This window comes from Notamacropus eugenii, chromosome 7 (genome assembly GCF_028372415.1).
Source record: "Notamacropus eugenii isolate mMacEug1 chromosome 7, mMacEug1.pri_v2, whole genome shotgun sequence".
Taxonomy (NCBI): Eukaryota; Metazoa; Chordata; class Mammalia; order Diprotodontia; family Macropodidae; genus Notamacropus; species Notamacropus eugenii.
This window is the reverse complement of record NC_092878.1, coordinates 19,053,371-19,080,586: the sequence shown is the minus strand read 5'-3', so window position 1 is coordinate 19,080,586 and position 27,216 is coordinate 19,053,371. Positions and strand designations below refer to the sequence as shown.

The 27,216-nt window shown below is 36.2% G+C and overlaps 1 protein-coding gene across 2 annotated transcripts in view; it reads right to left on the bottom strand.

Annotated features, from left to right (window-relative positions):
* Positions 1-27,216, bottom strand: part of FMN1 (formin 1) — a 523,482-nt gene that overhangs the window by 25,161 nt on the left and 471,105 nt on the right. For both annotated transcript variants that reach the window (XM_072623605.1, XM_072623606.1), the window contains one exon: positions 3,350-3,401. In XM_072623605.1, the coding sequence (XP_072479706.1) occupies positions 3,350-3,401 (52 nt within the window). The remainder of the gene's footprint in view (positions 1-3,349; positions 3,402-27,216) is intronic.

The window sequence follows — 27,216 nt, the reverse complement described above, 5'->3', positions numbered from 1 at the left end:
TTTGATAACGGTAAAAACAGAAATAATAAAAATGAAAAAGAAATGTTCTTTTTTTTGAACCCAATGCGAAAATTTAAGACTGTGGGAATAAAAATTCCTAGGAAACCAAATGAATAGTCAGAAAGAATTTTTTCTTTTAAAAAATGTTCATTACCACGGAAACAAGTCACAAATTAGATCAATAACAACACAGAGGAGTTTAATGTGGAATATTTAGAGGATATAGATTGTTATATCTGGAAAGAAATCGTAGAGTTTGAACCCTTCATTTTATGGGTGATGAAAATGAGTCCTAGGTAGGTGAAAAAAATTTCCCAAATTAGTTAGTGGTAGAGATAGAATTAGAATCTAGGTATCATGATGCCTGATTCTACTTCTCTTTATTATAGTTTCATGTCTTTCTTAGTTAGTGGAATGGGTATTTAAAAAGAAAATATTTTCTTTTGTTTTAGGCAGGTAGTTTTTTTTTTTTTATAAACTTTCATTTTTCTTTACCCTTTACTGGTGTATGGTGTACATAAAATATTTTTTAGTATTTTCTCCCTCTACTCTTTCACATTTATTTCACACATGCATACACAATCAGTAAGTCTACCTTTAGCACTGAGAAATATGTTCCATGAAAGAGAAAGGAGAGAAAGGTGACCTCCTTTCTCACCAGCAGCATGAGGCAAAGGGGCAAAAAACCCCATTGTGTTTGAATGAATCCACAGACTCCTGATGATACTATAAACACTCAAGCCATTTCAGGGAATGACACTACGGGTCGCAGAATCGCTATTATCACAGGGAAGGAGAAAAGCATGTCATCTTCTCTGAGGTTTCGGTTTCCCAAGATGTAAACAGTCTCACCATACACATTCATTGTCCCCCTCCCTGGGATTCTGAGGTCCTGTTAACTAACACTTACTGGGGTGAAAACTAAAGGGAATGCTGAATTTCAGCAATTCTGCCTGTATGTTTTGGAAACTAACAGCAAATATACCTCTAGAGAAACCAGAGAAAACAAATTGTTGGAAGATGAGCTGGCTTGGCTAATCCCTCCAACTTTACCAAAGACCAAACACTTGATTTGCAACTTTTCTCAAGGAAAACCTAGAAATTAAACCTATAACTGTGTGAGAGGTTTAGGATGCCAAGTTCCAGATGCAACATACTTTTCTTTTAGAATTTAATTTCAATAACTATTAAAGCTGGCCAGGATAAACAATTTAAAGCTTTCATGCCTGAATAATAATAACTAATCAAATTAATAGATCGTTCAAGAAGGGAACAATAGTTTTGAACAGACAGCAGTCCAAAGGACAACAACATTTCTTACATGTCTCACAGTAGAATGATAATACATGAAACTACTTTTCAGCTTAAAAAAAAATGGATTTCTAACTGCATATTTTATATTACTATGACTCTTTTCCTACTCTGAGATGACTCCCTTAATTATCCTCTTTTTTCTTCTGCAATTTCCTGTTTGATTTATATCCTTTTAATTCAACCCAAATTTTGGCATAGATAGTGACTGTATCAAAGACCCTCTCTCCCCCTTCCAGAAAAGTGAATTGTTCTGTATCTTCTCTTAGGCAAAAATCCCAAGAAACTGTATTTACAGTGTAAGATCCCACACTGGAACATGTTCACTTATTGTTTTCCATGTACACCCTTCAGAAACTGCTTAGGAAAAGCAAATATTCTCTAGCCTCAGAGTAAACTGTTTCTCTTGAGGATAAAACTGGAGAGTTGACCAAATCTCAAATGAATATTACAACACTGACCACCAACCTCCTTTTAAGAGGGCAACTAAACAATTGTGGTTTCCACATTAAAGATGGGATCTAATTTTTTTTCATGTCTGTCATGAAAGCTAGACCACCTTCACCACAAAGCCACAGAAAACGCTGACAATGGCAATTTATGGCCTCACTCAGCACAGCTAATGCACTACAGCAGCCTCACCCACTCAGGTGGGCCTCTTTTCTTAAAGTTTGAACAAATACAGAAAACTGAATTTCTACCCTTGAAAGTGGTATTTCTGAGTGTTCTGATAGCAGCACCATCTTGGGATTCCCTACGTGAAAAAAATAGCTGCATTACCAAGTGAGCATATTCCTTCGTACACTAGAAAATGAAAGAATAAAATATACACAGGGCAAAGGTGCCTTCCAGGGCTACTTAAACTTTTCCCTCTCTTTGTTGGCATTGCATGGTCCAAGGGCATGCATGGAACAATGGATGTATGCTTTGTGTTCAGAAACAAGGCTTTAGTGAAGTTGAGAGATGCAAAATGGGCAAGCGCTGCAGGAAACACCTCAGATTCAATATGTATTTGACTTTTAATTAATTTATGGTCATTGCATTTTCAGAAACCTTTTACTGTTGTCAAATTTGTGCCACTCACAGTTTAAGAAGTGCTGAGACAAAACCTAAGATTATATTTCACCAACAAAGCCCCCTCCCAAATCACTGGGTAGAAGAATTATGATGCCAAGGAGGTTCTATACCCAGAGAACTGAAAATATTTTCCCTAAAGTTCCTACCCCGGTAAGTCCACAAGGTGAACAGGTACAATGGAATGATGACCGCATGATGTGTCCTATTATAAATCAGTGTAAATGGAACCAAAACCTTTTCCCATCCAGTGCTTGGAAATCAATAGGTTAAAAACAAAATGGTATCTAGTGGTAAAACAGAAACTTATGTAAGCACCATGGAAGAATAGAGAGGGTGTTGTTCTTTATTTTTCTAATGTCTAATGTTTTTCTCATCCCATTTTTGAATGGTGTGGGAATTTTGTCCAACATCTGGACCAGCAAAGACCTACACCAATTATATGCTCTAAATTTGAGAACTTCTAAAGCATTAGGTCCCAGCTTAACAGTGCAAAAGGGAGTGCTGAGTAGCTTGAACTGTGCAAAATGAATTAAGAATGTTAAGGAATCATCTCAACTTATTGGTCTTTTCCTCATAGATGTGTCCTCACAAGGGACAAGAAAGTGAGAACATCAGATATTTAGAGATCTTTCACACTTTTCTTCCAACCATTTTATACTTTCTTTAATTTTTCAAACCATCTTTGTTCAAAATCAGAGGAAAGGAAGACCTTTAGAAAAGTGTTCCAGCAGCCACTAAATATCTCCTTAAAGCTACTTAGGCACAGTCTGTATAATTCTATTCGACAAAGGCTGGAATGAAATCATACAGCTGGTGTTATCACTTCTGGAAATACTGTACTGCCTTGTCTTAGAGCTTCTATCAGTTTCCAATGAATTATTTTTCTCTTGGAAGTTGGGTCTTAATGGGGCTGAGAGAATGATTCTTTTGGAGCAGAATAAGAAACTGATTGACCGCTTACCTTTTCTGAGCATTCTCCAAGTGGGTTTCTTCCATTTTATGCTCTCCTTTTGCTGTGAAGGAAGAACAGTTATAATTACAAAAAATAAAATCTCCTTATCTTCTACCATACCTACTGACTTTCTATCTCATGCTGAAGATTTGAAAATCTACCTTAAAAACAAAACAAAAAAAGAGTCCTTAATTATAATATCAGCCTTCATTTGGAATATTTAGAACATGATAGTGGAGATAGTACATGGAACAACTCTACACCACTCACTCACTCATTCATTTTATCCATAAGTAAGCATTTGTAAAGCACCCTCTAGGTGCCATGAAGTATACTAGGTGTTGGGGATACAAAAACAAAAGTGAAGTACTCTCAGGAATCTTATATTCTATTGGGGGAGACAAATATATGCATATATAAATACATACAAAATAGACACGAGGTAATTTGAGGGTGTGGAATTCTAGCTAATGGAGAGATAAGGAAAGGTCTCATATCTAAGTTGTCATCTGAGCTGACTAGTGAAGGAATCTAGGAATTCTAAGATGTAGAAGTAAGGAGGGAATACATTCCAGTTATAGGAAACAGTTAGTGAAAATGCATGGACACCATGGGAGATGGAGGAACACTAAGAAGGTCAGTTCGGCTGTACGATCACTCCTGATAATGGTTAATGCCAGCTTCCCATCAGATTTTCACATCCTTTTCTCTTGAGAATCAACCTTAATTCAGCTGTTTTTATGACCCAACCCTTTCTACTAATATCATGAATTCAAAATCACCCTTACTGAGACTGAGTCATAGGGTATCTCTTTCTCTGAGCTAAGATACTTCTCCAAGCTGAATTCCTGAGCCAGTATCAAAGGATGTTGAAATTGATGAAAAAGGGGAAGAAAGTCTTTGTGGTATCTGCTGGAATATGGTCGTGAAAACAATCACCATTGACCGTGGACATCCTGTTGGCTTGTCGTGTTTCAGGAACAAAACCTTTCTATTTTTATGTTGCAATGCATGTTTGGAATTCTTCCAGCTGAGAACTCTTTAGAAATCAATATTCTATAAAGGTCAACTCCTCAAACTCTTACCATTAGCAGCGGAAGTTCTTTTCAAAGTATGAATTACTTATTTATTGGCATTGTTCAAGAGTTCAGTTTCTTGGAGAAACTGTCTTGATAAGTATGGTTTCTGAATATTAATGCCTCCAATTTTCAAGATCTGACTGTCTTTGGTCCTAGTCTAGTCAAATAGTGGTAGTAGTTAGACCACTAGGTGGTTTTTGTCCATCCGGCCTTGAGCTTGGATTCAGGAAGGCTTGAGTTCAAACCCTCACCTCAGACACTTACTTAGCTATGGATTCTAGGCAAGTCATTTAATTTCTGCCAGATTCAATTTCATCTGTAAAATAGGGATGATATCATCTACCTCACAAAGCTATTGTGAAGTTCAAGAGAGATACCACCTAAAGCACTTTGTAAACCTAAAATTAATATTATTAATCATTCCAGACAAGCATTTCCACTTATCTCATTAGAAATATGTCAACTATTTGAGGAAGTCTTGTATTAACCAATGGAGCCCTGAATGTGGAGCTGAACCCCTAAAGTTAAGATTGTATAATCCAGGTCAAATCTCGGGTTCTCATATTCTGCTTTTGTATTCCATGAAGGCAGATGCATTAATCTTCACCCCCTGCACTAGGTTGCACACAATAGGAAATACATTTGAGCTGACAAAGCTCTTTGCCTTGAAAACGGAGATGATATGCCTACACTGCCTACTTTGGGGGTTGTTGTGAGGAAATAGCTCCATTGAACACATAGGAGGTGGTTTTATGTTTGTATATGAGATCTTAATGTGAAAGAAAAATGTGAAAATAAAAGGTTTCTCTACCTTTATTCAAGTGACTGATTCAATGTCAACTATGTAGAATAATTAAATAATTCCTTCACAAAAAAGACGGTACCATGTTCCTCCTCCCCCTTCCAACTCTCACCTTGACTCATCTGCTTGAAATTTAACCATGACTTTGAAAATAAACATGACTTTGGTTTGGCATTTCTTAAAGGTTGAAAGGTTATAGATCTCTCTGCCTCATCCAAGACCAAATATTAGAAATATGGGATTCTGCAAAACTTTTATCTTATAATAAATCAGTTTTAAATGCCCATACTTTCCCATTTTCAGACTGTCTTAGCATCACAGAGCTGAATGGGGTCATAAGTAAGTACTTCACTTATTCCATATTTGAGAATATGGTATATTCTCACCTCAATGGATATCTATCTTATTCTTTAAACTAAGTGGAGCATGATATTCTTCAAGGTCTCCTAATGATAAGTTATGATTACTTCAATTCTCTTAGGAATCCAGATTCATAACCTAATTGTGGTAAGATCTTCTAAGCTCCTACTCATAAATGGCATTATACTAATTTTGCATCCAACCTCAGAAAACTACAGAATCTCTTTACAACTTTTCTAGCCTAAAAATTCTTCCTAACTGAAATGAACATTTCATTCTTTCCCACACAGCAATATTAACTGATTCCTTTTGAAAGTTTTAATATTTATATATTTTAACGTTCATTTTTTTAAATTGGGTACTCATCATTGCAACTCAAAGTCATCATAGAATACAAGCCCATGTTACTGTCAAACAAAATTTAAAATTATTTTAACGTAGTAAAGAGAGTTAGTCACAATCTCCTTGAAATATCAGTTATATTTTAGATGTTTAGTTTCATACATTTTGATTATGGGTATACTTTTTCCTAATCAAACTTTATGAGTTATATACATTTTTAAACTCAGAACAGGAAATATATGCAATTAATCCATAAAATAATTGTGTTCAGTGATTTTTTTTATCATGGTGCTAAATATAAAGTATTCTCTAAATAAATACTTATTGATTGGTAGGGTCATTTGCAGGTATAGTAGGAAAGAGTTGGACTTAGATTTAGGAGGACCTGAGTTCAAATCATGCCTGCAAAACTTACTGGCTCTGTGACCCTAGACAAGTCACTTAATCTCTCTGAGCCTCATTTTCCTCATTTGTAAGGTGGGAATAACAAAGATAGCTACCTCATAGGATTGTGAGTATCAAATGAGATAATGTATGCAAAATGTTTTGCAAAACTTACAGGACCACTTAAGTGTTAGCTATTGTTATTTTTCTCATTCTCACCATATTATTTCATTCTTCTTACCTTTTCCAACAAAGTTCAGATAAAGAAGCTCCTGAGACAAGATACTACTCTGGTATTATTCTTTTATATTTAATGTTCTGTGGACCACTGTACAAGTGGATAAAATATCTGCTTTTTTTGTAGTTTATTAAAAGCAGTAGGATGTAAGCTTATCAATGACAGTAAACAGGATGCTGAGAATGACCTGTATTTTATCCTGTTTCCACATGGTACAATTTTTATCTCTTTTATATTTTTATTTCTGTCTGTATTTTGGAAGTTCTTTGCTCCATTTCAGTTGGAGGATATGTGTATTTTATATGGTGATAAAAAACATTGCTCTAACGTTTTTATGGATTGATGTTCCGTCTAGGCAATCATGGGTAACACTTTGATCTGTGACAACGACCCAATTCCATGGCAGTTTATTGATTGCATTCAACTGGATAACTTGAGATCGTATTTGTATCATGGGGATCTGTTGTCTTTCAGTTGATAAAATGTAGGAAGCATACAGTGTAAAATTCTAGCTATTGAGGCATGCTTTGCGATATATTTGGCTGAGGCTAGACTTTTGTAGCATGCAGTGATATATAGAAGTTCCTAGCATTTCTCTGTGCATAGATCACTATTATTATAATGCGAAATATTATAACAATGTGTTCTGTTTTTATATTATAACATGAATCTTATACTAAAAGACTTTCAAGGAAGCACACATTCTATGTATTAAATGATGATGATTATTGGTAGAAATTAGTAAAATCAACTCTTCTAATTCTCTCATTTAAAGATGAGGATACTCAGACCCTAAGAGATAAAGTGATGTGTTCAGGATCATATAGGTAATTAGTAGCAGAGCCAGAACTCAAATTCAAGTCATGTGCCTCTAAATCCAGTGGTTTTTTTCCACTATACCATACTACTAGAGTTGACACAACTTCATTGTTTTTAAGATATGTCTACTAGACTACTAATCTTAAGAATAACTGTCAGGATTTTAAAAGCTTGCTATTTAAAGAGTTTTCTTTACAAAACCCTTGTGAAATAAAAAAGCAACACAATCAGCAATAACATTATAGGATTGATCTCTATGATCTCTAAATTCCCTTCTGGTTTATAGGATCATAGATTTAAAACTGAATGCCTTCTATTTCAAAGGTGAGACTGAGACCCTGAGAGATGAAGAAATTTGTTCAAAGTCACAAACAAAAGCAGTGAAGGCAGGATTTGAATTCATAGTTGTCCACTCCAAATCTAGCACTCTTTCTATTATACTACACTGCTTCTCACTATCATAATTAATTAGGAAGAAAGGAGGTAAAGAAGACAGGAAGGAAAGATTTATCAAATGCCTACTAAGTGCTTTACAAATATACTCTCCTTTGATTCTCACAACAACCCTGGGAGATAAGTCCTATTATTATCCCCATTTTACAGTTGAAGGAACTGAGGCAAAGAGAGGTTAAGCAATTTGTCCAGAATCACACAGATACTAAATGTCTGAGATTGGATAAGAACTTGTGCCTTCCTGAAACTAAGCCTAGCACTCTATCCATGGTGTCACCTAGAAGCCCTTAGCTAACACAAATAATCATAAGCCCCAAAAGAAGATTCACTATATGACATAATAATTTTTTAATGGTACAATCATGGCAGCTCCATTTTTCACACAAAGTAAATAAAGTTATAATTCTGTGAGGTATTCAGGTTAAGGAAATCCATCCCTTTAACGTCCTGAATGAACTATTTAACAACCTGATTCTCTAAAGGATATTATTCATATTCTGAAAGTAGCTTCTGAAGTGACTTTAAAAGAAATTCTTTTTGTTATGTTAAACATAATTAAGTCCTATTTATGGATGCCTGTCTGTAGGGGCAGTAAAAGGCAGTGGAATCAGGAACAGGGAAGTGGGATGGAGGGAGACTGGAACATTGTCTTAGAATTCTTTACACAGTCTATTACACTTTAATATACCATGGTTTATAGACCTGACGTGAGTGGTATAAACCAACAGGACACACAGTAAAGAAGTTGTTTTTATTGTGGCTCTACAAATAGCGATGCTAATGAGGAAACAAAGGGAGTGCTTTCCCCTTCATGTGGTATCCATCTGATACTGCACCTTATCATTCTGTCTTGTATTTTTCAGGAGCAAAGAATGTTGCTCACCAAGAGTGACAACAGTACAGCAATGAAGGGGAGACGTCATGGGGGAAGAAGATGGACAGGAAATAGTTTTTCTGAGGTCGTTTTCGAGGAAATAAAAGAAAAGTATAATTGTAAACTTTAAACCAGGGCAAGAAAGTCTAGAGTCATAAGGGCTACCTTTCTTACATCCTGCATACATCTTTCCTGGGAAAGATGAGGGCATAGATTAGGGCGCTAGCAACCAATACCTAATGGATAGGAGGAAAGATCAGAACTGTGATTCATTTGCATAGGCAACTCCTTGGTGAGGAAATTCCTCTACCAATGCAAGTGAACATCTACTTTTCTACAACTTAGAGTACAGAGTTACCTAGACCAGTGGTGTCAAACTCAAATAGAAATTGGGCCATTCAATTGGACATAAGGATTCCTGCAGGCCTCATATTGATTTAAAAAAACATGTATAAACATTATCTATGTCCTATTCTACTTTTATTTACTTTATTAAAAGAGTTGGGAGAGAAGAAGAGAGGAACCAGGACAGGGTAGTGGTTCCCAAAGTAGGTAGCATCCATGGGGAACAGAGAAGGAAAAAAAACACACTAAAACTTCTGTGTGTGTGTGTGTGTGTGTGTGTGTGTGTATTACCAATAAAAATAATAAATAACTTAAAATTCACTAATATTAAATATATGGCTTGACACTAGAACTTTGTATGTTAGGTAAACATATGTATGACGCAAAAGAAAAGGGTAGGAATTCTACACAATGACTAAAGATGACAACTCTCCAGTTTTGCTTTCAGCATATAGTGACATATTACACTTACATGTGCCCAGTTAAGTGACTTTATGGATTATCTAGTTTTAACTAATCTAATCCACACAAAATGGGTTTAATAAAACTGCCTGTAAAGAAACTATTCATTGGGGCAGAGCCAAGATGATGGATTAGAGAAGTATTAGGCTGAGCTCTCCCAACATTCCCTTCCAAACAACTCTAAAATAATGCCTCAAATAGAATTCGAGTGGTTGTGCCAACAAAAAGTCAAAGTGAGATATTCTTCCATCCCAAGACAACTTAGAAATCCATAAAGAGAGATCTGTGACACAAAGGAGGAAGGTGGCTTGAAACCCACATGGATGAAACACCAATAGTGGGGCTAAGCAGTAGTGATAGAAATAGCAGCAGTGTGGGGAGCTCTCAAGGCACAGATGGTAAAAGGATGTGGCAACTGGGCATAAAGCGGTTACAGGGTACACCTATGCTGGCAACGGATGCAGGGTCGGACAGTGTTTGGCAATTCCATTGCCTATAACTACTGGGTGTGGCCAAGAGGGAGTGGAAGCCCTGAGGGACAGTATCACTTCCAGGCCTACGGAATCAAGAACTCTGAGGAACAGTATCATTTCCAGTCCCAAAGGAGTAGGAGCAGTATTGATTGCAATCCCAAGGGACCAGAGGCCCTTCCTGGGTAAGGTCCAGAGTGCAGACCAAGAGAGGAGAGACCTCATATCTCCTCAGATCACACCAAATAGGAAGCACCCAAACATTCTAAACCTCACTAACTCTGAAAACAGCAGTGTGACAAAGCATGAAGCTTGAATTGTGAAAAGAAGTGTGTATTGATTGACAAAGAAATAGAGTGATAAAATATATAATTCACAGTAGTAAATGAACAAAATAATCAAGTGTTTGATAAACCCAAAGATCCAAGCTTTTGGTGAAAGAACTCAACATCTGATAAAAATTTCTGGGAAACTGGAAAGTAGTTTGGCAGAAACTAGACAGAGCATAATATCACATACCATATGCCAGATAAGGTCAAAATGGAAATACTATTTAGATGTAAAAAGTCCTATCATAAGCAAACTGAGGGAGCGTATAAAATGTATGTGTCAGATAATGGAAGAGTTTATGGCTAAATAAGAGATAGAGGAGATTATGGGAAATCAAATATATAATTTTTATTACATGACGTTAAAACGTTTCTGTACACACAAAAAAACTAATGCAGCCAAAATGAGAAAGAAAACTGGAAACTGGAAAATTATTTTGCAGCGTTTCTCTGATTGAGGAGTCATTTCTTAAATATACAGGTAACTGAGCCAAATTTATAATAATAAGAGCCATTCTCCATGTGACAAATACTCAAAAAATATGAACAGTTTTCAGAAGAAGAAATCAAAGCTATCAGTAGTCACATAAAATGCTTTAAATCACTACTGACATAGAAATACAAATTAAAACAACTCCAAGACACCATCTCACACCTATAAGACTGGCTAACGTTCTAGAAAAGGAAAATGACAAATTCTAGTGAGGATGTCGAAAAATTGGGACACTAATGCACCGTTGATGGAGCTGTAAACTAATCTGACTTGGAGAACAACTTGGAACTATGCCTGAAGGGCTATAAAACTGTACATAACCTTTGACCAGCAATACCACTATAAGGTCTGTATCCCAAAGAGATCAAAGAAAACAGAAAAGATCTATTTGTACAAAAATATTTATAACAGCTCCTTTTGTGGGGGCAAAGAATTGAAAATTGACGGTATGGCCATCAATTGGGGAAAAACTGAACAGGTTGTGGGACATGATTGCAATGCAATTTTTTGGTACTATAACAAATGACAAATAGGATGGCTTTAGTCTTGTATGAAGTGATGCAAAGTGAAGTGAACAGAACCAAAAGAATACTGTGCACAGTAACAACAATACTGTAAGGATAATGAATTGTAAAAGACTTAGCTATACTCTGATAAAGATGATGATCCAAGATAATTAAAAAAAAAAAACCCATGATGAAAAATGCTTTCCACTTCCAGAGAGAAAACTAATGAACTCTGAATGTAGATCGAAGCATACTTAGAAAAAAAAAAACACCTTTATTTTTATTGTTTTCTTTTGTTTGTGTTTTCTTTTGCAACATGGCTAATGTGAAATATGTTTGCATGCTCTCACATGTATAATTAAAATCAATGTGCTTACCTTCTCAAGGTAGGGGGAAGGGGAAGGGAGGGCAAGAGAGAATTTGGAACTCAAAATTAAAAAAAATGAATGATAAATTAGTTTTACATGGAATTGGGAAATATTTAATGGAACAAAAATAATTTTTAAAAAAGAAAATATTGAGGTGGACGATAGTAATGCAAGCATAAGCAAATAGCAAAATAGGAGAGCTGATACTACTTCTACTTCTAAGACTACCTCTTCACATTATGAATGAAAACCAACGATCATTTTCCCCCACCAATGAAATTATCAACATTATCCTAAATATGGGTTTTTCTTCTACTATAATCATGAATTCCCCCTTGAATATATATTGCTTCTTGACTGCACACATATAATCTATATCAAATTGCTTATGTTCTTAAGGAGCAGTAAGGGGGGGAAAGGAAGAGAAGTTGGAATTCAAATTGTTAAAAATTGAATTAAAAATTTTTTGGTTAATAATGTAATTGAGAAAAATAAAATAATAATTAAACAAAAATATATATTGGCTAATAGTAATGAAGTCATCATAAGTAGGAAGACATTTAACTTAATATTTTGTTGCTACAATTGTGATTCATGCATAAAATTTATATCTCTGCAAAAGTGAAAAACTTGGAAACAAAGTTTTCTAACTAGTTTAAAAAAAGATACAAATAAAAATTTTATTGGATTTTACATGTAAAGATTTGTAAAATTTTGTATTTATTTTACAAAAAATTAATTTTTTTAATATTTTAAAAAAATTTAAAGATGCAAAACTCTCTCATATGTTTACTAGAAAAAAACAGGCATCAGGGAAGATGGAAATTTGTTAGTGCATTTCTACAGAAATTTGTGCTTAATTGGTGGAAGCGAGTGAAAAATTAGTATTATGATTTACTAAGTGAGTGCACATTTGTTCCTTTTGGATCTCTGTATCATTGTAAGATATCTTTTTAAAGTTATGATGATCATTAGAACCAAGCATTTAAATGAACTCAACTTAAAATCAGACTTTCCAGTTGCTGTATTTCAAAATGTTAGATCAATTTTTTAAATATTAAAAAAAACATTTAATTTCATAGCTTGTGTTCAAATGACGATTAATAAATTTTAATGAGAACAAAAACTATTTTAATAAGACAAAATTAACAATTCATTTGGCTTATTTCACCTTTACCTCACCTTTAATTTTTTTTTTTTAAAGCATGCTTCATAACGTATGCCCGGGATGTGCTGGAGTTAATTTAAACTACCTCAGAAACAGGCAAATGCTAAAAACCAAGGCCTGATTTATTGTTTTGTCCATTGTCTGGATTTTAGGAAAAGAATGGAGAAAATGTTAATAATGCAGATTAAATTTTAAAATGTATCGTATAATTTTTTTTTTTCTGGAGAGACAGTTAAACATGTACTAGCACACCTGTAAAAACAAGTAAAGTAAAATCTTTTGCTGTTTTTGTTTTAGTATAATCATGAAGTATAATGCCTCTATTAGAATGTGATTAAGAGGATCTTTCCCACCCATTATTGGGTCTGGGAAGTCTTGTGAGAAAGTCCACGTCTTTTGTTAATGAGGCACTGGTTCTCAAAAGATGTGATGCCCTCTGACTCTAAAAAGTGTATAAAGTCTCTGAGGGTGAGGTTTTATTTTGGGGCTTACTTTTTGTAAGAGTGTTTGTTGGGCCAGATGAGAACTCTGGGAAGCCACTAAAAAGCCCCCTGGCTTTGAGAACCCAGATGTCATGCTTCCCTCTCTGGTAAATGGTCAGACAGTTGTACCTGTCTGTTGAAATATGAATTATGATCAGACAGAGGAAGCCATGTCTGTTGATTACTTTGGGATTCAGGGTGTTGACTCTCCTAAACTAGGTGAATGATGTATGTGCTTGACTAAAGGATCGATACATGTCCTTGATTAAAATGATTGTTAACCCCTCAAAAGTTGCCTTTCCTTTTATGAATATAGATCTAAGAACTTGTGATAGAAGTCTCCCCCTGTGTATGTTGCGGTGCTTATTCATACAACACCCTTGAATGTATCTAATATATTAGTAAAGTAGCGCATGTACCTGAGATGATAGGATCATTGGATAATTGTTCTAGAACAGGAGGAGACCTCAGAGGCTATCTTAAGCCCCCTTCCTCCCTCTGTTTTACAGATGAGGAAACTGAGACCCAGGGAAGTTAAGTGACTTGCCCAAGGTCACTAAGGTAGTAAATACCAGAGGCAGGATTTGAACTTACATTCTCCAGAAACAGGGTTCTTTCCTAAATTAGAAATAAATATACATATATGGTACTTCAATTTTTTTAATGGATGGGGTAAGTGACAAAAGATTTTAGAGATCACTTACTGACTTGGAGAAAGCTCATAATTAATGGGCAGAGACAGGATGCTGACCCAGGAAAGAGAATGGAAAAGGAACGGTCAGATAAACAGAAATAGAACCTTGAGACTTGGTGTTGTCAAGTAACATCTATATGACCTTAGACTTGCTATTTAACTTGTATGAGCTACAGTTTGCTCATCTGCAAAATGGGGGTAATATTATACTACCCACATCACAGAGCTAGATTTATTTTCTATCTAAGGAAAGCACATGACAAACAGATAAAGGCTATATAAAAGTGAATGATTATTATGTTACCAAATTTTCTGCAGGAGTCTGCACCTCAGAGAGCAAGTGGAATATGGACTTTCAGACTTCATACTGAATTTCCTGGCTTTCATTGGCTTAAGAACATCAGATTACAGAATATTGGCTCTAGAACATCAGGAGCAAATATTTGGAGTGATTCACTTGGGAATTTAGCTGTGAGAGGCTCATTAGAATTAAGAAGAGTCAGGTGGTTAAATATCCAGAGTATGAAATTTTCCACGATGTGATGTGTATATCTTAATTTTTTTAAAATAAAAAGTTAATAATTATAAATAAAAATGAAGTGGAAAGGGTCTTTTGTGGGTATGTTTTCCCACTAGCTGACAGGCTAGAAAAGAACAAGTACTTATAGACCTTCTAAGTAATTATATTAATATAACTTTTCCCTGGAAACCTCCTATGGTTTTCTTTTTAATGTCCTTTTCACAATGCTCAGTGAATCAGTCATTTAATCTCATTATGGAGTTCCTGGCCAGGGCATCTATTAGTAGTTCAGAATTTTTGCAAGTTTCTGCTGAGTGCTATGGGTTTTGTCCTTAGTCTATCATTCTTACAGAACATTCCAAGAAGAAGCAAAATGATGAAAGCATTCAGTTTCCTCTAAAATTCCTGATTTTCCAGAGGATCATCCATAGTCTGTGTTTCATCAAGTACCCTGTGGAAATTTCAAAAGAGGTGAAGACTAGAACTTTGGAACACAAAATCAGGAACTGGGAACTAACTGCTAGGTGTTTTGGATGGAGTCAAAAGGGCTCCTAAGTTGTAATCACTTTACGGTATTTCTTCTGATCATTGAGGTCTGTTCCAAGCCAAAAGGGAAACTAGAGCTACTAAACTGGTGATATCCTCACTTAAGGCAAGGACAATCCATATTTGCTCATTAGTTTGTACCACAAGTCCCCAGAGTTCAGGATTGTCAGTCTTGTGGGTGAAGAGATGACTGGGTCATATATTCATTAACTATTCAGGTTAACTGTGAAGTAAACTGCTGGCTTGGATTTTTGAGAGGACTGGAGGGACAGCACAGAACATAGGTGCTCTGTCTCCAAGGAGCACAAATTTCTATTTCTTTTGTATTTCTTCCAGCCTGGAAGATCTAGGTTGCTTCCATCTCTGATATATCATGGCTGTGACACCTCTTAGTGTTCTAATCACTTTTCTAAGACTATAAATTGCAGAGAAGGAGCTGCCCTACTTGCAGGGAGAGTTTCCTAAATTTCCCTTTCTGGTGAAATCACAGGGCTTATCACTGACTCTATCCACCCTAGTTTCCCGACAGCTGCTGGGTCAACAATCAGGATTCAATAAATGTTATTAACTAATAAGTAATTTGACCACAGGCTGATCATTTTATTTGGAGAGGGATAGGGAGGTAGAAGGAAAAGAAGGAGGAGGAGGAGAGAGAAACACAGACAGAGAGAGAGAAGAGAGAGAGAGGGAGGGAGGGAGCAACAGAGAAAGGAGAGGAGAGGAAAGGAGAAATGAGGAGAGGAGAGGGAAGGGAAGAGAAGAGAAAGGGAGAGGAAGGAAAAAGAGAGAGTGAAAATGAGAATACAAAGTGACTTCAGAAAAACATCTGATCTACATATGAATTTTGAATTGTAAACACACTTTGTTAAAATAGAGATTTTGGCATACTCTTCCCCTACTGGCCACGGAAGAAAGCTGATCCCCTGGATAAGGGAATAATTACCATCTGGTGGAGACTGAGGAGAACTACAGATAAAGAAATGGCAGGAAGGACTATGGAGTAGTGAAGGACCATGAAACACATCTATGACAAGGAATAGTGAATGATTGCTACCTGAGATTGCAGAAAGCAGAATCACATAACAATTCAGTACAGCAAAAGAGAATACGAAGAGGAGCTGCGACTGAAGAACTCTTTGACGGTAGTTAGACGAACTGCTTCTAGGAGAGCCAGTGTGGAGGAGGAACCCCTTCCAGGAATTGCTATAAATTACTGAGGCTATAAAAATCTTTGGCGGGGGGAGTGAGTGGGGAGATTTGCCTGCTAGTGGGTATTAATGTTTTCTATGGTTCTGCTAAAAGCCCCAATGGTTCCCATGACACCTAAAATAAACCTGTTAGTATTTTGAGCCTTGTATGCTAGCATACTTTTGATAGAATGAGATGACTTTACCTTAGAGGTATCTGATACTGAAGTTCCAAGATTATCTTGATAGAGTTAATGAGACAAACAAGTCCCTTAATATGCAGCTGGGATCTTTGTGCTAGGCAAGAGAATTCTCTATGGAAGAAGATAGTTTTCACTATCAAATCACAACTCTCTTTAAGAATTCTAGTAGTGGCTTAGAATAGTAAGTCTGAAACGACATCAGATTTAAAGTTAGAAGGGATCTCAGAAGCCCTCTACTCCAACCTCTTTATTTTACACATGATGACACTGAGGACAAGATATATTAAATGATTTGCCCAGGGCCACACAACTAGTCAACTAGTTAGTACTGGAACTCAATTCTTTGGACTCCAAATCTATTATCCTAACTTCACCCTGTTGCCTCTCCTAACTCACATACATTTCCTATTTTCTTTTGCATTTGTGACTAAAACATTTACAGTTATATAGTATTTATAAACTGGTCAAAGTGTTTTCTTCCTTTTTTGAGAGGGAGGAGGCAATGGGGTTAAGTGACTTGCCCAGGGTTACACAGCTAGTAAGTGCCTGAGGTCAGATTTGAACTCAGGTCTTCCTAACTGGAGGACCAGTGCTTTATCCACTGAAGCACCTGGCTGTTGCTCAAAGAACTGTCATTACTATTATTTTATTCCAACAATGATTCAGGTTTTTTCTCAGAATTATAGTTTGAAAGAAGTTCTTTGGAAATGGAACCCCAAATCCATTAATAATCAAAGCTATCTTCCAGTTAACTAAGTATCAGTGCAGTGAAAGTATTAAATAATTTGTTTCAATTCACAGGGCATGGTGGATCGAGTTGGAGTCAGAAAGAGTGGATTTGAATTTCACCTCTGACACTTGTAAGCTACATGACACTGGCCAGTTGTTGCTTTTGAGTCTCAGTTTAACCACTTGTAAAATGGAAATGAGTCTTCCAGTACCTAGCTCACAGGATTTTCTCTATATGTGTATATCTCAATTACACCAAATGAAATAATACAAATCTTAGTGCTACTATACATGTGTCAATTAGTAGTTTTATCTCCCATATAAACTACCATAGTAGACATACTTTCCCTGTGAAAGAACTGCTTCTGCATTCTACTAGCAGACTCCTATACCATTAGTACGAAGGTTTATTCTCAGAGCAATTAAATGAAAAAAACCCAAACAAACAAGAATTTATTTTTAAGAAACCATGTTACTGGAGGTGGAGAGGGGAAGTACTCAATGAGATCGAGACTTTTGTAATTATTTTTTCCTTAGCTATCATTCAACACAGAGACAGCATTCTTCTTTATAAAATGCTTTTGCTTCAGGAAAAACAAATGGGTCATACATTAAACATACGCTATAATATGTTAGCTTATTAAAAATATAGATTCTTTTGGCATCTGAAAATTGTGATGCATCAACTAGGAAGTGGGAAACCTGAGTGGAAATATATATGCCTATGAAGTCTGTAAATCAGTATCAGAATGCACACTCCCCTAGGAGAGAATATGCTGCAGTGGAAATGAAATTTTTGGTAATGCTATTGTTAAGGTGAAGGAAGTCTATAATACAGAATTGTATGCAATTAAAGAAAAAATTTATGGAAAATAAAAATTCACTTAAAATAAGTGGCTTATAAATATACAAACAGTTCTTTTCTCTGATAATCCTAAACTGCAAAGAGTTGCAAAATAATTTTCCCAGCTTTTTCATTGGATCTTCAGATTCAAAGCTGGATCACAGGATGAGATTTGGGGCTAACAAGGGCTTAAAAAGTCATCTATTTCAACTTCACTTTTCAAATGAAGGAACCGAGTCTCAAAGAAGTAAGGTTACAGAGTCAGGAAAGGAGCAGAACTGGAATTCTAACTCTGTCTACTGTCTCCAAATTTAGTGTTCCTTCTATATTCTACTGCTTACTTATTCTACTCTATTTCTTAAATATAATGAAAATGAATTTTACATTTAACTGCATTTGGAAGAATTCCATCCTTACACTATGGTCTGCATCCACAACACAGAAAAATCTCTTTGAAGTGTCCAAGTGTATCCAGCTTGCAGAACTACAAAATTAGAGACATCAGAGCTTTTTAACAGAAAAAAAATGTTAGACTCAATCTATTCTGAATTAAGGGAAAAGGAATCTGACAGACAAAATCAAAGGTGCATTTTTAATCGCACTTATGATGCAACAGGTAATTGGAATTTTTCTTGGAGTATATTAGGAAAATTAAGGGAAATACATAGTATAAGCATTATAATTGAGAAATAGGTTTCTCCCCAAACTTGAAAAGGATAGAAGTATTCAAATAATAAGGTAATGGGAAAAGAACCACTAGTGCCTTTCAGGTAGAGGTGTAAAGGTGATTGTCTGAACTGCATGATGCTGATTTCAGAAACGGGTGGGGAAAGGGTGAAGCATGTGAAACCAGAGGCTTGAAATATTTTAGTAGAGAAAAACCATAGCATGACCTCCTCCTGTGGGATGATAACAATGATTTATGAGGCTGAAGTCATTTCTTCTGATTGAGCTTAAGCAAGATTGGTTTCACATGATCTAGGAAAACTGGGCAAGGCGAGCTGAGAGCAGCAGTCACAGATGTTTGACTAAAGCTCTAGGATCTGCCCTTCAAGGGCATTCCAGAGCTCAGGATAGAGGGGAGAGGAAAGGGTACGGGTTAGGAGAATCTATGGCTTTCTGTATTCAAAGATGTTCCTCTTCCTTAGGAAAGTCTTTCTTTTTGCATCCATCTATGGTAATTTTTTTAAATAAAAAAGTTATAATCATTTCGTATTTGGGAGTAGAGAGAGGCTCTTTGTAAATGCCTAGTAGGATAGTGGCAAAGCTGAAATTATTCTCCATAGGTTTATATGCATCTTTCTCACCACCGACTGCTTGTAAGGTTTCAAAAGTGGTTGAATTCTCTTTTATTGCTACTCTCTGATTTTATTCTGGCATATGGCGGTTGGCGCCATGACACGGAGTGAACATTTTATACCTGAATTAAAGTGGATATTTGACAGTTTCTGTCAGAAAGTCCAGAGCAAAGAATTTGTTGGGACAAGATTTATTGCATATTTTATATGGGACACATCTGTTTCTTTGCTAGCTTCACTTCTTTCCTTAAAGAATGTAATGAAGGTTTCTAAAGAAATCTAACAACTGATAGAAGAAAATAGAAAAATATAGTTATGAAGTGAGGTTCTTGTGACCCAACTTGACATTAAAAAAAAATTCTTCCACACTTTTGAGTGGGAAAAACAATGACTCATACTCACTTAACATAACCCAGCATAACATTACTGTTATTAGCAACAATTACTTTGTGGTAAGTTTAAAGTCATTCATATAATAAAGTTAAAATTTAAAGCTCATGTTATATTATTTCATATTCAAAACAGAACTGGTAAGAATAACTTAGAGGCTTTGATTTTTTTAAAGGTTTTTCCATCTCAAATAGCAGGGTTAACACATAACAACAAGAGTAAATGATTTACTTTGACTCCATGTTCAGATGCATCGATGACAAATATGTCATTTATAGATCTTTAAATCTGTTATTTCTAAAGGGAAATTCAAGCAGTTCCAACATGAAGGTCCTTTAAAAAACATGAGGAGTACATAGAAACTTGCATGCTCTCCAGAAACTCTTGCAGGCAATATATAATGTAGGAGAACCTCTCCATTACATAAGAAAAAACAAAACAAAACAAAAAAAATCCTTTAAGAGATAGAAGTTACTGGATCTTTATATGGGAAAATAAAAGACTGTTTGGTGGGGGCCTATGGTTCTGAGCAGTTTATAAATCTTTGAATCCAAACTTTCTAAATTCAAAGTCTATGATAATATCTCATAATACTAAAGGGAAGTTATGAGATAATACTTTTTTTGAAAGGAATTGGGCTTGACCAGAAACATATAAGTAAGTATATCCTCTTCTTTCTTCCTTGTCAACCTGCGTTATTCTGATTTTTAGTTTTTTATTCCTCTTCCTGTCATCTCTTCTCTAGGATTCCCTCCACTTTCCTGCTTTCCAAATTAATTTCACATTATCTCCATTGAAATTTGTCCTTCACTGCTGTCAAAAAGGTATTGAAGCAATAGGGAAGACATACAATTAGTCCTGTGGCATAGGGCTCCCATCACCAAATTGGCTTCAGTCTTCCTGGATTAAGTATTACTTTTCCTGATCCTTACAAGTTTAAAGGTAACTTGGGAGCTGCCATTAGCCATCAGCCAGCAACAGGGGTTGTTCGCTCATTTGTTTTTTTCCTGGCTAATGGATGGGCTTCAGAGAGCACAAGCTTTGGGGACAACAGAGGAAGCCTGATAGCAACTTAGTAGCTGAAATCCAGAATATTATTAAGGACTCTGATTAAATGTAATGTAGTTCTGTTGAGGTTTGAAGAAGGAAGATAAATAGTATTACATAGTAAATAGACAGCTAGCCTCAAAGCCAGAATGGCTCAAGTCCAAGCTCCACTTCAGACCCAAATTGTGTGACTTTACAGACCATTTAACCTGTTAGTGCCCTGGGAAAAACTCTAGGACTTTGAGTTGTAGGTGTTGGTTTGTATTGGTAGAAGGAGACTTCACACTTGGGATTTTCCTATGCCAGTGAAATCTTAGGTCCAGTTCCTCTCTACTTTAAGTACCTGCTAACAAGCAAGGGAGTTCAAGAAGAAAAAAAAAACCATCTACTTCTACTTCATTGACTACACTAAAGCCTTTGACTGTGTGGATCACAATAAAATGTGTCAAGTCCTCAAAGAGATGGGAGGACCCAATTATCTTGTCTCCTGAAGAACCTGTGTAATGGCCAAGAAGCAACATTTAGAACCAAACATGGAACAATTGATTGGATTTAAGATTGGAGAAGGAACACAATAAGGCTGTATATTGTCACCTTATTTATTTAACTTATATGCAAAGAACATCACGCAAAATGTCAGCCTGGATGAATCAAAAATCAGAATTAAAGTAGCTAGGAGAAAATCAATAATCCCAGACGATCATCCCAGATGATACCACTCTAATGGCAGAGAGTGAAGAAGAATTAAGAAGTTCTTGATGAGGGTGCTTAATATAAAACAAACTAAGATATTGGCAACTGGTCCCATGAAAGGAGGGTCAGATTTTATATTCTTGGGTTCAAAGATCACTTGAGGTGGTGACCACAGCCATGAAATTAAAAGACTCCTTGGAAGGAAAGTTATGACAAATCTGGGCAGTCCTAAAAAGTAGAGACATCACCTTGCTGACAAAGGTGTGTATAGTCAAAGCTATGTTTTTTCCAGTAGCAATGCATGGCTATGAGAGCTGAACTACAAGGAAAGCTAAGAACCACAGAATTAACATTTTTGAATTGTGGTGCTAGAGAAGATTTCTGAAAGTCCCTTGGACAGCAAGGAGATCAAATCAGTGAAAACTTAAAGAAATTAATTCAGGCTATTCACTGAAAAGTCAAATACTGAAGCCAAAGTTTAATTACTTTGGCCCCATAATGAGAAGATGAGACTCATTGGAAAAGACCCTGATGTTGGGAAATACTGAAGGCAAAAGGAAAAGAAAATGGAAGAGGATGAGATGGGTAGATAGAGTCATGGAAACAATGATGAAAAGACTTCAAGAAGATAATGAAGGGCCTGGAGTGTTGTGGTACATGGGGTCATGAAGAGTTGGACATGACTGAACAATAGGTTCTAAGATAAACTCGACGCATATAAGACGTCTTAGAACACGGCTACTCCAGGGTCCCAGCATCACAGGTTTGGGAACTGGAAGGAACATTAAAGATCATCTATGAATCTTTGTTTTTAATAGATGAAGAAATGAGGCACAGAGAGGTAGAGAGATTTTTCCAAGATCATATAAGTATAAGTAGCAGAGTCAAGATTGGGGTCCAAGTTCTGTAGCTTACTATCTTCAGTAGTACAATTATAGGGAAATTGTATATCTGAGTCCAAGCAACTACATCCTATTCCTGACCGTGCTACGTGTAGGGTTCAAATGTGCTTACTATGGTAATGAAAAAAACAGCAGAACAGTTCAAAACCAATCAAAGGAATCAAATTCTAAGCATGCACATGAAAACCTATACAGACTGTTAAAGTTGTAATAATATTAACATTTTAATGATAATATTTAATAAATAAAATAAGTTAATATTAAAATGCACAAATTTTTAATTTTTTAAAATTTTAGACATCTTAAATTAATGAATTTATCAACAAAATAAATTAATATAAATTAATAAATGTTAAAAATGCACAAATTTTTTAAAGCTTATTATTACTGTTGTTATAATCTGTATGGTTAATATTAACCAAATTTGTCACATAATTATTAATAAAAATAAAGTTTGTATAGCATGTTTAGATTGACAAAGCATTCTCCTTTCCACAACCCTGTGAGGTAGGTAGGTAGTATAAACACTATTATCCTCGTTTAATAAATGAGGAAATTGTGGCTCAGAAAGTTAAGTGATGGTATGTGATCTACAATTAATGTTGCAGAGCTGGGGCTTAAACCTAGATCTTCCTACTTTCCAGTTCACTGCTCTTTCCACTGCATAGCCCTATTCATTTTACAGATGAGGCAACACGCCCAGAGAAATTAACCTTCCCAAATCAGTGGTAGAACTGTGACCAGAACCCAGGTCTCTTGGTTCCCAGTCTACTATTCTTTCTTCCTTATCAATTTATAAAACCAAAATTTTGGCATTTCTAGTTTGATCAGGTTTTCCCAAAAGTTGGTCATGAGAAATACGAGGGAAAATTCGATAATACTGTAGACTTAGAAAGTTGGTAGCTCGGGGACTCCAGGCAAGTCACCAAGGCTTTCCTAGACTCAGTGTCCTCTCCTCTGTAAAACAGGGATAATATCACATACCTCACAGGGTTATTGTGAGGATCAAATGAAATAACAAGGATAAAGTGCTTTGCAAACGTTAAAGTGACATATAAATGCTAGCGGTTATTAGCTCTTCTGAGACTCTGAAAGTAAAATGGCAAAGTACAGAAATTATTAAAATAACCACTTTAAAAGTAAAGTCCATTTTAAGAAGTTCCCCAGGAACAAAACCTCTAAAAGTCATATTTTACTTTTACTCATAGTGGCAGACTTGGCAGAACAGCTGGTGGAATTCTTTATGGGTAACTTTCTCTTATGAAGGATATTCTTCACAGTAAAACCCGGAAAGGGCTTATTTGAATTTGAAGAGAAAGGCGTCAGGCCTGGGGAGAGACTGTGTGGCTCTAATGTTGTTGCAAAAATAGCAGAAAGTCATGTTGGGGCTGTGCTTTCTTTTTAACAGTTCTATAAAACAGCAGCTGTGAATAAATAGCGTTTCATTTAAATGCTTCAAGCCACACACTGTTTGAAAAGGGCTTTGGAGTTGCCAGCACTCCATCCACAGCAGACATTATATTGAATTCTTTGGGAAGGCTAGGGGTAAAAAGAAAAAAAAAGGAACACAAAAAATGAAAGACTTATCTACCACCTAGTTATTAACAAAGTTAATGACGACTCAAAAGTAATACGAGGAAGTGAGAGCACTGCATTCATGTAGGTCTGCCATTGTCTTCATACTATGATCCGCAAGTTGATTGGGGTCAAACCACAGATATTAATGATAATTCACAGTTCTTGTTGCTTACAAAATTTTCCTAAGTTTCTCAAACATCATGATCATAGCAGTTTAAACAAGAACCCACAAACTCTATAAACATCAAAACATCACAGAATCTGGGGATTGGAAGGGTCCTAGTCCAACCAGCACCTGGACATGGGTCTCTACAATAACCCTAACAAATCATCATCCAACTTCCCATTTGAAGAAAGCCATTGGTGGGCAATTCATTACCACCTCCTTAAGCATCCTGTTTCCACCTTTGGTTAGTTCTGATTCCAAGCAAGTCTCTAAACTGAAACCTGCCTCTCTGAAGCTTCCACTCATTACACCTATTTCTTCCTTCTGAGGTCAAGTCGAAAAAGCTCAATATCTCTTCCATATGATAGCCCTTTAAAAACCTGAAGATAGCTATCAAGTTAATATTGTACACCTCCCCCATTCCTTTCCTTCTCCATGCTTAGTTTATCCAAAAGATTCTCATATGTCATAGATTTCAGTTCTTTCACAATCTTGGATGCCCTAACGTAGACTCCATAAGTAGGATACCCAACTGTGGACCTGTGAATGAACTTCTCAAAATCTAGTGCTCAGACTCAGTTAGCTGATTGGTAGTAAAGGATAAACTCTTGTCTAGGGAAGAATAAAAGGTCAAGTACAGGCAGACCATTGCCTCCTATGCCTCTATTAATGAAGCTTAATATGGTATTAGCTCCTTTTTTTCCCTCAGTAATTTATATTAAGTATTCCAAAGTTTTAGTGCATTTTTAAGCTTTAATCATTATTGTATTAAATTAGGCTATATTAATTATAAATTAAGCTATTAAAGCTTAAAACAGTACTAAGATTTTTGGCACTTTATAGACTTTATGGACTCATACTGAATTTTCAGTCTATTAAAAACCTCCAAATACCATTAAATATGGTGTTTCTAGACAAAAACCGGAGTGGGGGGAGAGAAGAAGTAAACAGATGAATGATGGGATGGGCCATCCAAAATGAGCCTCATTTAGGTCAATAGAACATAAAACAAAGGGTTTGGGTTGGAGGACTTCCAACAAATTCACTGTTTCTGTCATAAAGGATAAATGTGCTACAGGCAAAAAAGTGCAGATTTATATGGTCTCATCACTTCTTATTCAACCCTAGCAAGCAGCATTCATAGGTTTGGCTCATTTTAAGTAACAATGTGGCTACTGGGTGAAGCAGGATTAGCAGCAGCCTCAAGAAAAGCCAGCCTCAAGAAAAGCGGTCCATGTATCCTCTGGAAACATGGTTAGTCAACCAATGAGAAGTTTCTGAAAGGGGGAGTGGAGACAACTCTACCAGTTTATCATTAACATAGAGTATCTGCCATTGGTATCATTATCCTCATTTTATAGAGAAAAAAACTAAGAGTCAAAATGTATTATCTAGGGTCAGAGTTAGAACTCAAGCCTCAGTATCTTCTGACATTAGAATTTCTTCTGAAATTCCAAAACCAGCTCAGATCTGTTATTTGGTCATTAGAGAAATAATATCCTCTATGAGTCTCAGTTTCATAGTAATTAAGAGGGAAGCGAATAACCGCCTTTCTCAGAAAGGTGTTAAGAATGTAAATTTCTGTGAAATAATTTGAGCTCCTATGGAGGAGCTCATATTGCATATCCTTATATGCAATAGAATATGCTGGGACTGTGAGAGTATTACCACTGAGTGACTGAAAAGCTACATGCCAGTTGTACCCAGTAATGAAAAATGGGGGAGGGGAGGACATTCCCTGAGAATTTCCTTGAAACAAGACAAAAGGGCAGACTTAGAATTTGACTGAGTGCCTAAACTAGTAATATTGAACCAAACTGAGGGAAGATTCAGAAAAGGCAAGATAAAACCTCATTTTACAGATTCAGGAACCAGAGAAAAGGAGGAAACTGACTTATCAGGGGAATGCAATAACTAGGTAGGAACCAGAATTCATCAGCCAATGACTTTCATTGTAAAGTCAGGATGCTTCAACACTGACTGGTCTCTGGGTCAACTTGTGTTATGGGGCCACTCAAATAAAGTTTTTTGAATGCTTTAGTAACAAACCTCCTTGAGAGGGATTCAAAATGGAGCCAGTGGAACTGAGGCCTCCCTTGAAAGCAATCCTTTTGTATATTCCTTTTTGATTCACTATCGTACTTACCTCAATGAATTTTCTAAACTTTTCAGCCCTCCTCAAATCTCCTATAGCACCTGTTCCCCCTACCCTCTTAATTGAGAGCCTTGCTTCATCATTCACTGAATAAATTTAGGTCTATCACAGATAATTCCCTCTTTTTCCCTACCTCACATCTTCCAGATGTGTTCTGCCACTATTTCCTCCTTTACTCCTGTTTCAAGTGAAGAGGTGACCATTCTCAGGGGCAGCTAAGTGACACAGCGGAGAAAGCGCTGGCCCTGAAGTCAGGAGGACTCAAGTTCAAATCTGACCTCAGATACTTAGTTGTGTAACCCTGAGCCCCCAACCCCTCCAAAAAAAAGAGGTGGATTTTCTCTTTGCCAAGACAACTCCTTTCTATGCACATGTGATCCTAATTCTATTACATCTTTTCCAGCAGTTCATCCCTTCTATCATTCCTGCTTACTCACTGATTTTCATTTGCTTCCTATTAGCTGCTTCCCTGCTGTCTGCAAACATGCCCATGTGTGCCCCATCCTCAAATAAGTCTCACTTGTTCCACCCATTCCTGCCCTGCTCTAGTTCTCCTTTCCTTTGTGTCTAAATACCCTTTCCTCTCATTTTTTTCTTAACTTTTCAGATTGGCTTCTCTCAAAAGTTACCAGTGATTTCTTAATTTCCAAACCTAATGGTTTTTTCTCAGTCCTTTTCCTTTTTGACTTCTCTGCAGCTTTTGAGATCACAGTTGATCACTCTGTTTTCCTTGACACTCTCTTCTCTCTCGTGATATTTTTGTGATATTGTGCTCTCCTGGTTCTCGCCTTACCTGTCTGGCCATTCCTTTTCTAACTCATTTGCTGGATATCTTCATGTCATGGATGTCACGTCCACTAATGAGAGGTTGTCCTGGGTCCTCCCTCTTCTCCTTTTCCTCTCTATTATTTCACTTGGTGTTCCCATCAGCTTCCATGATTTAAACTATC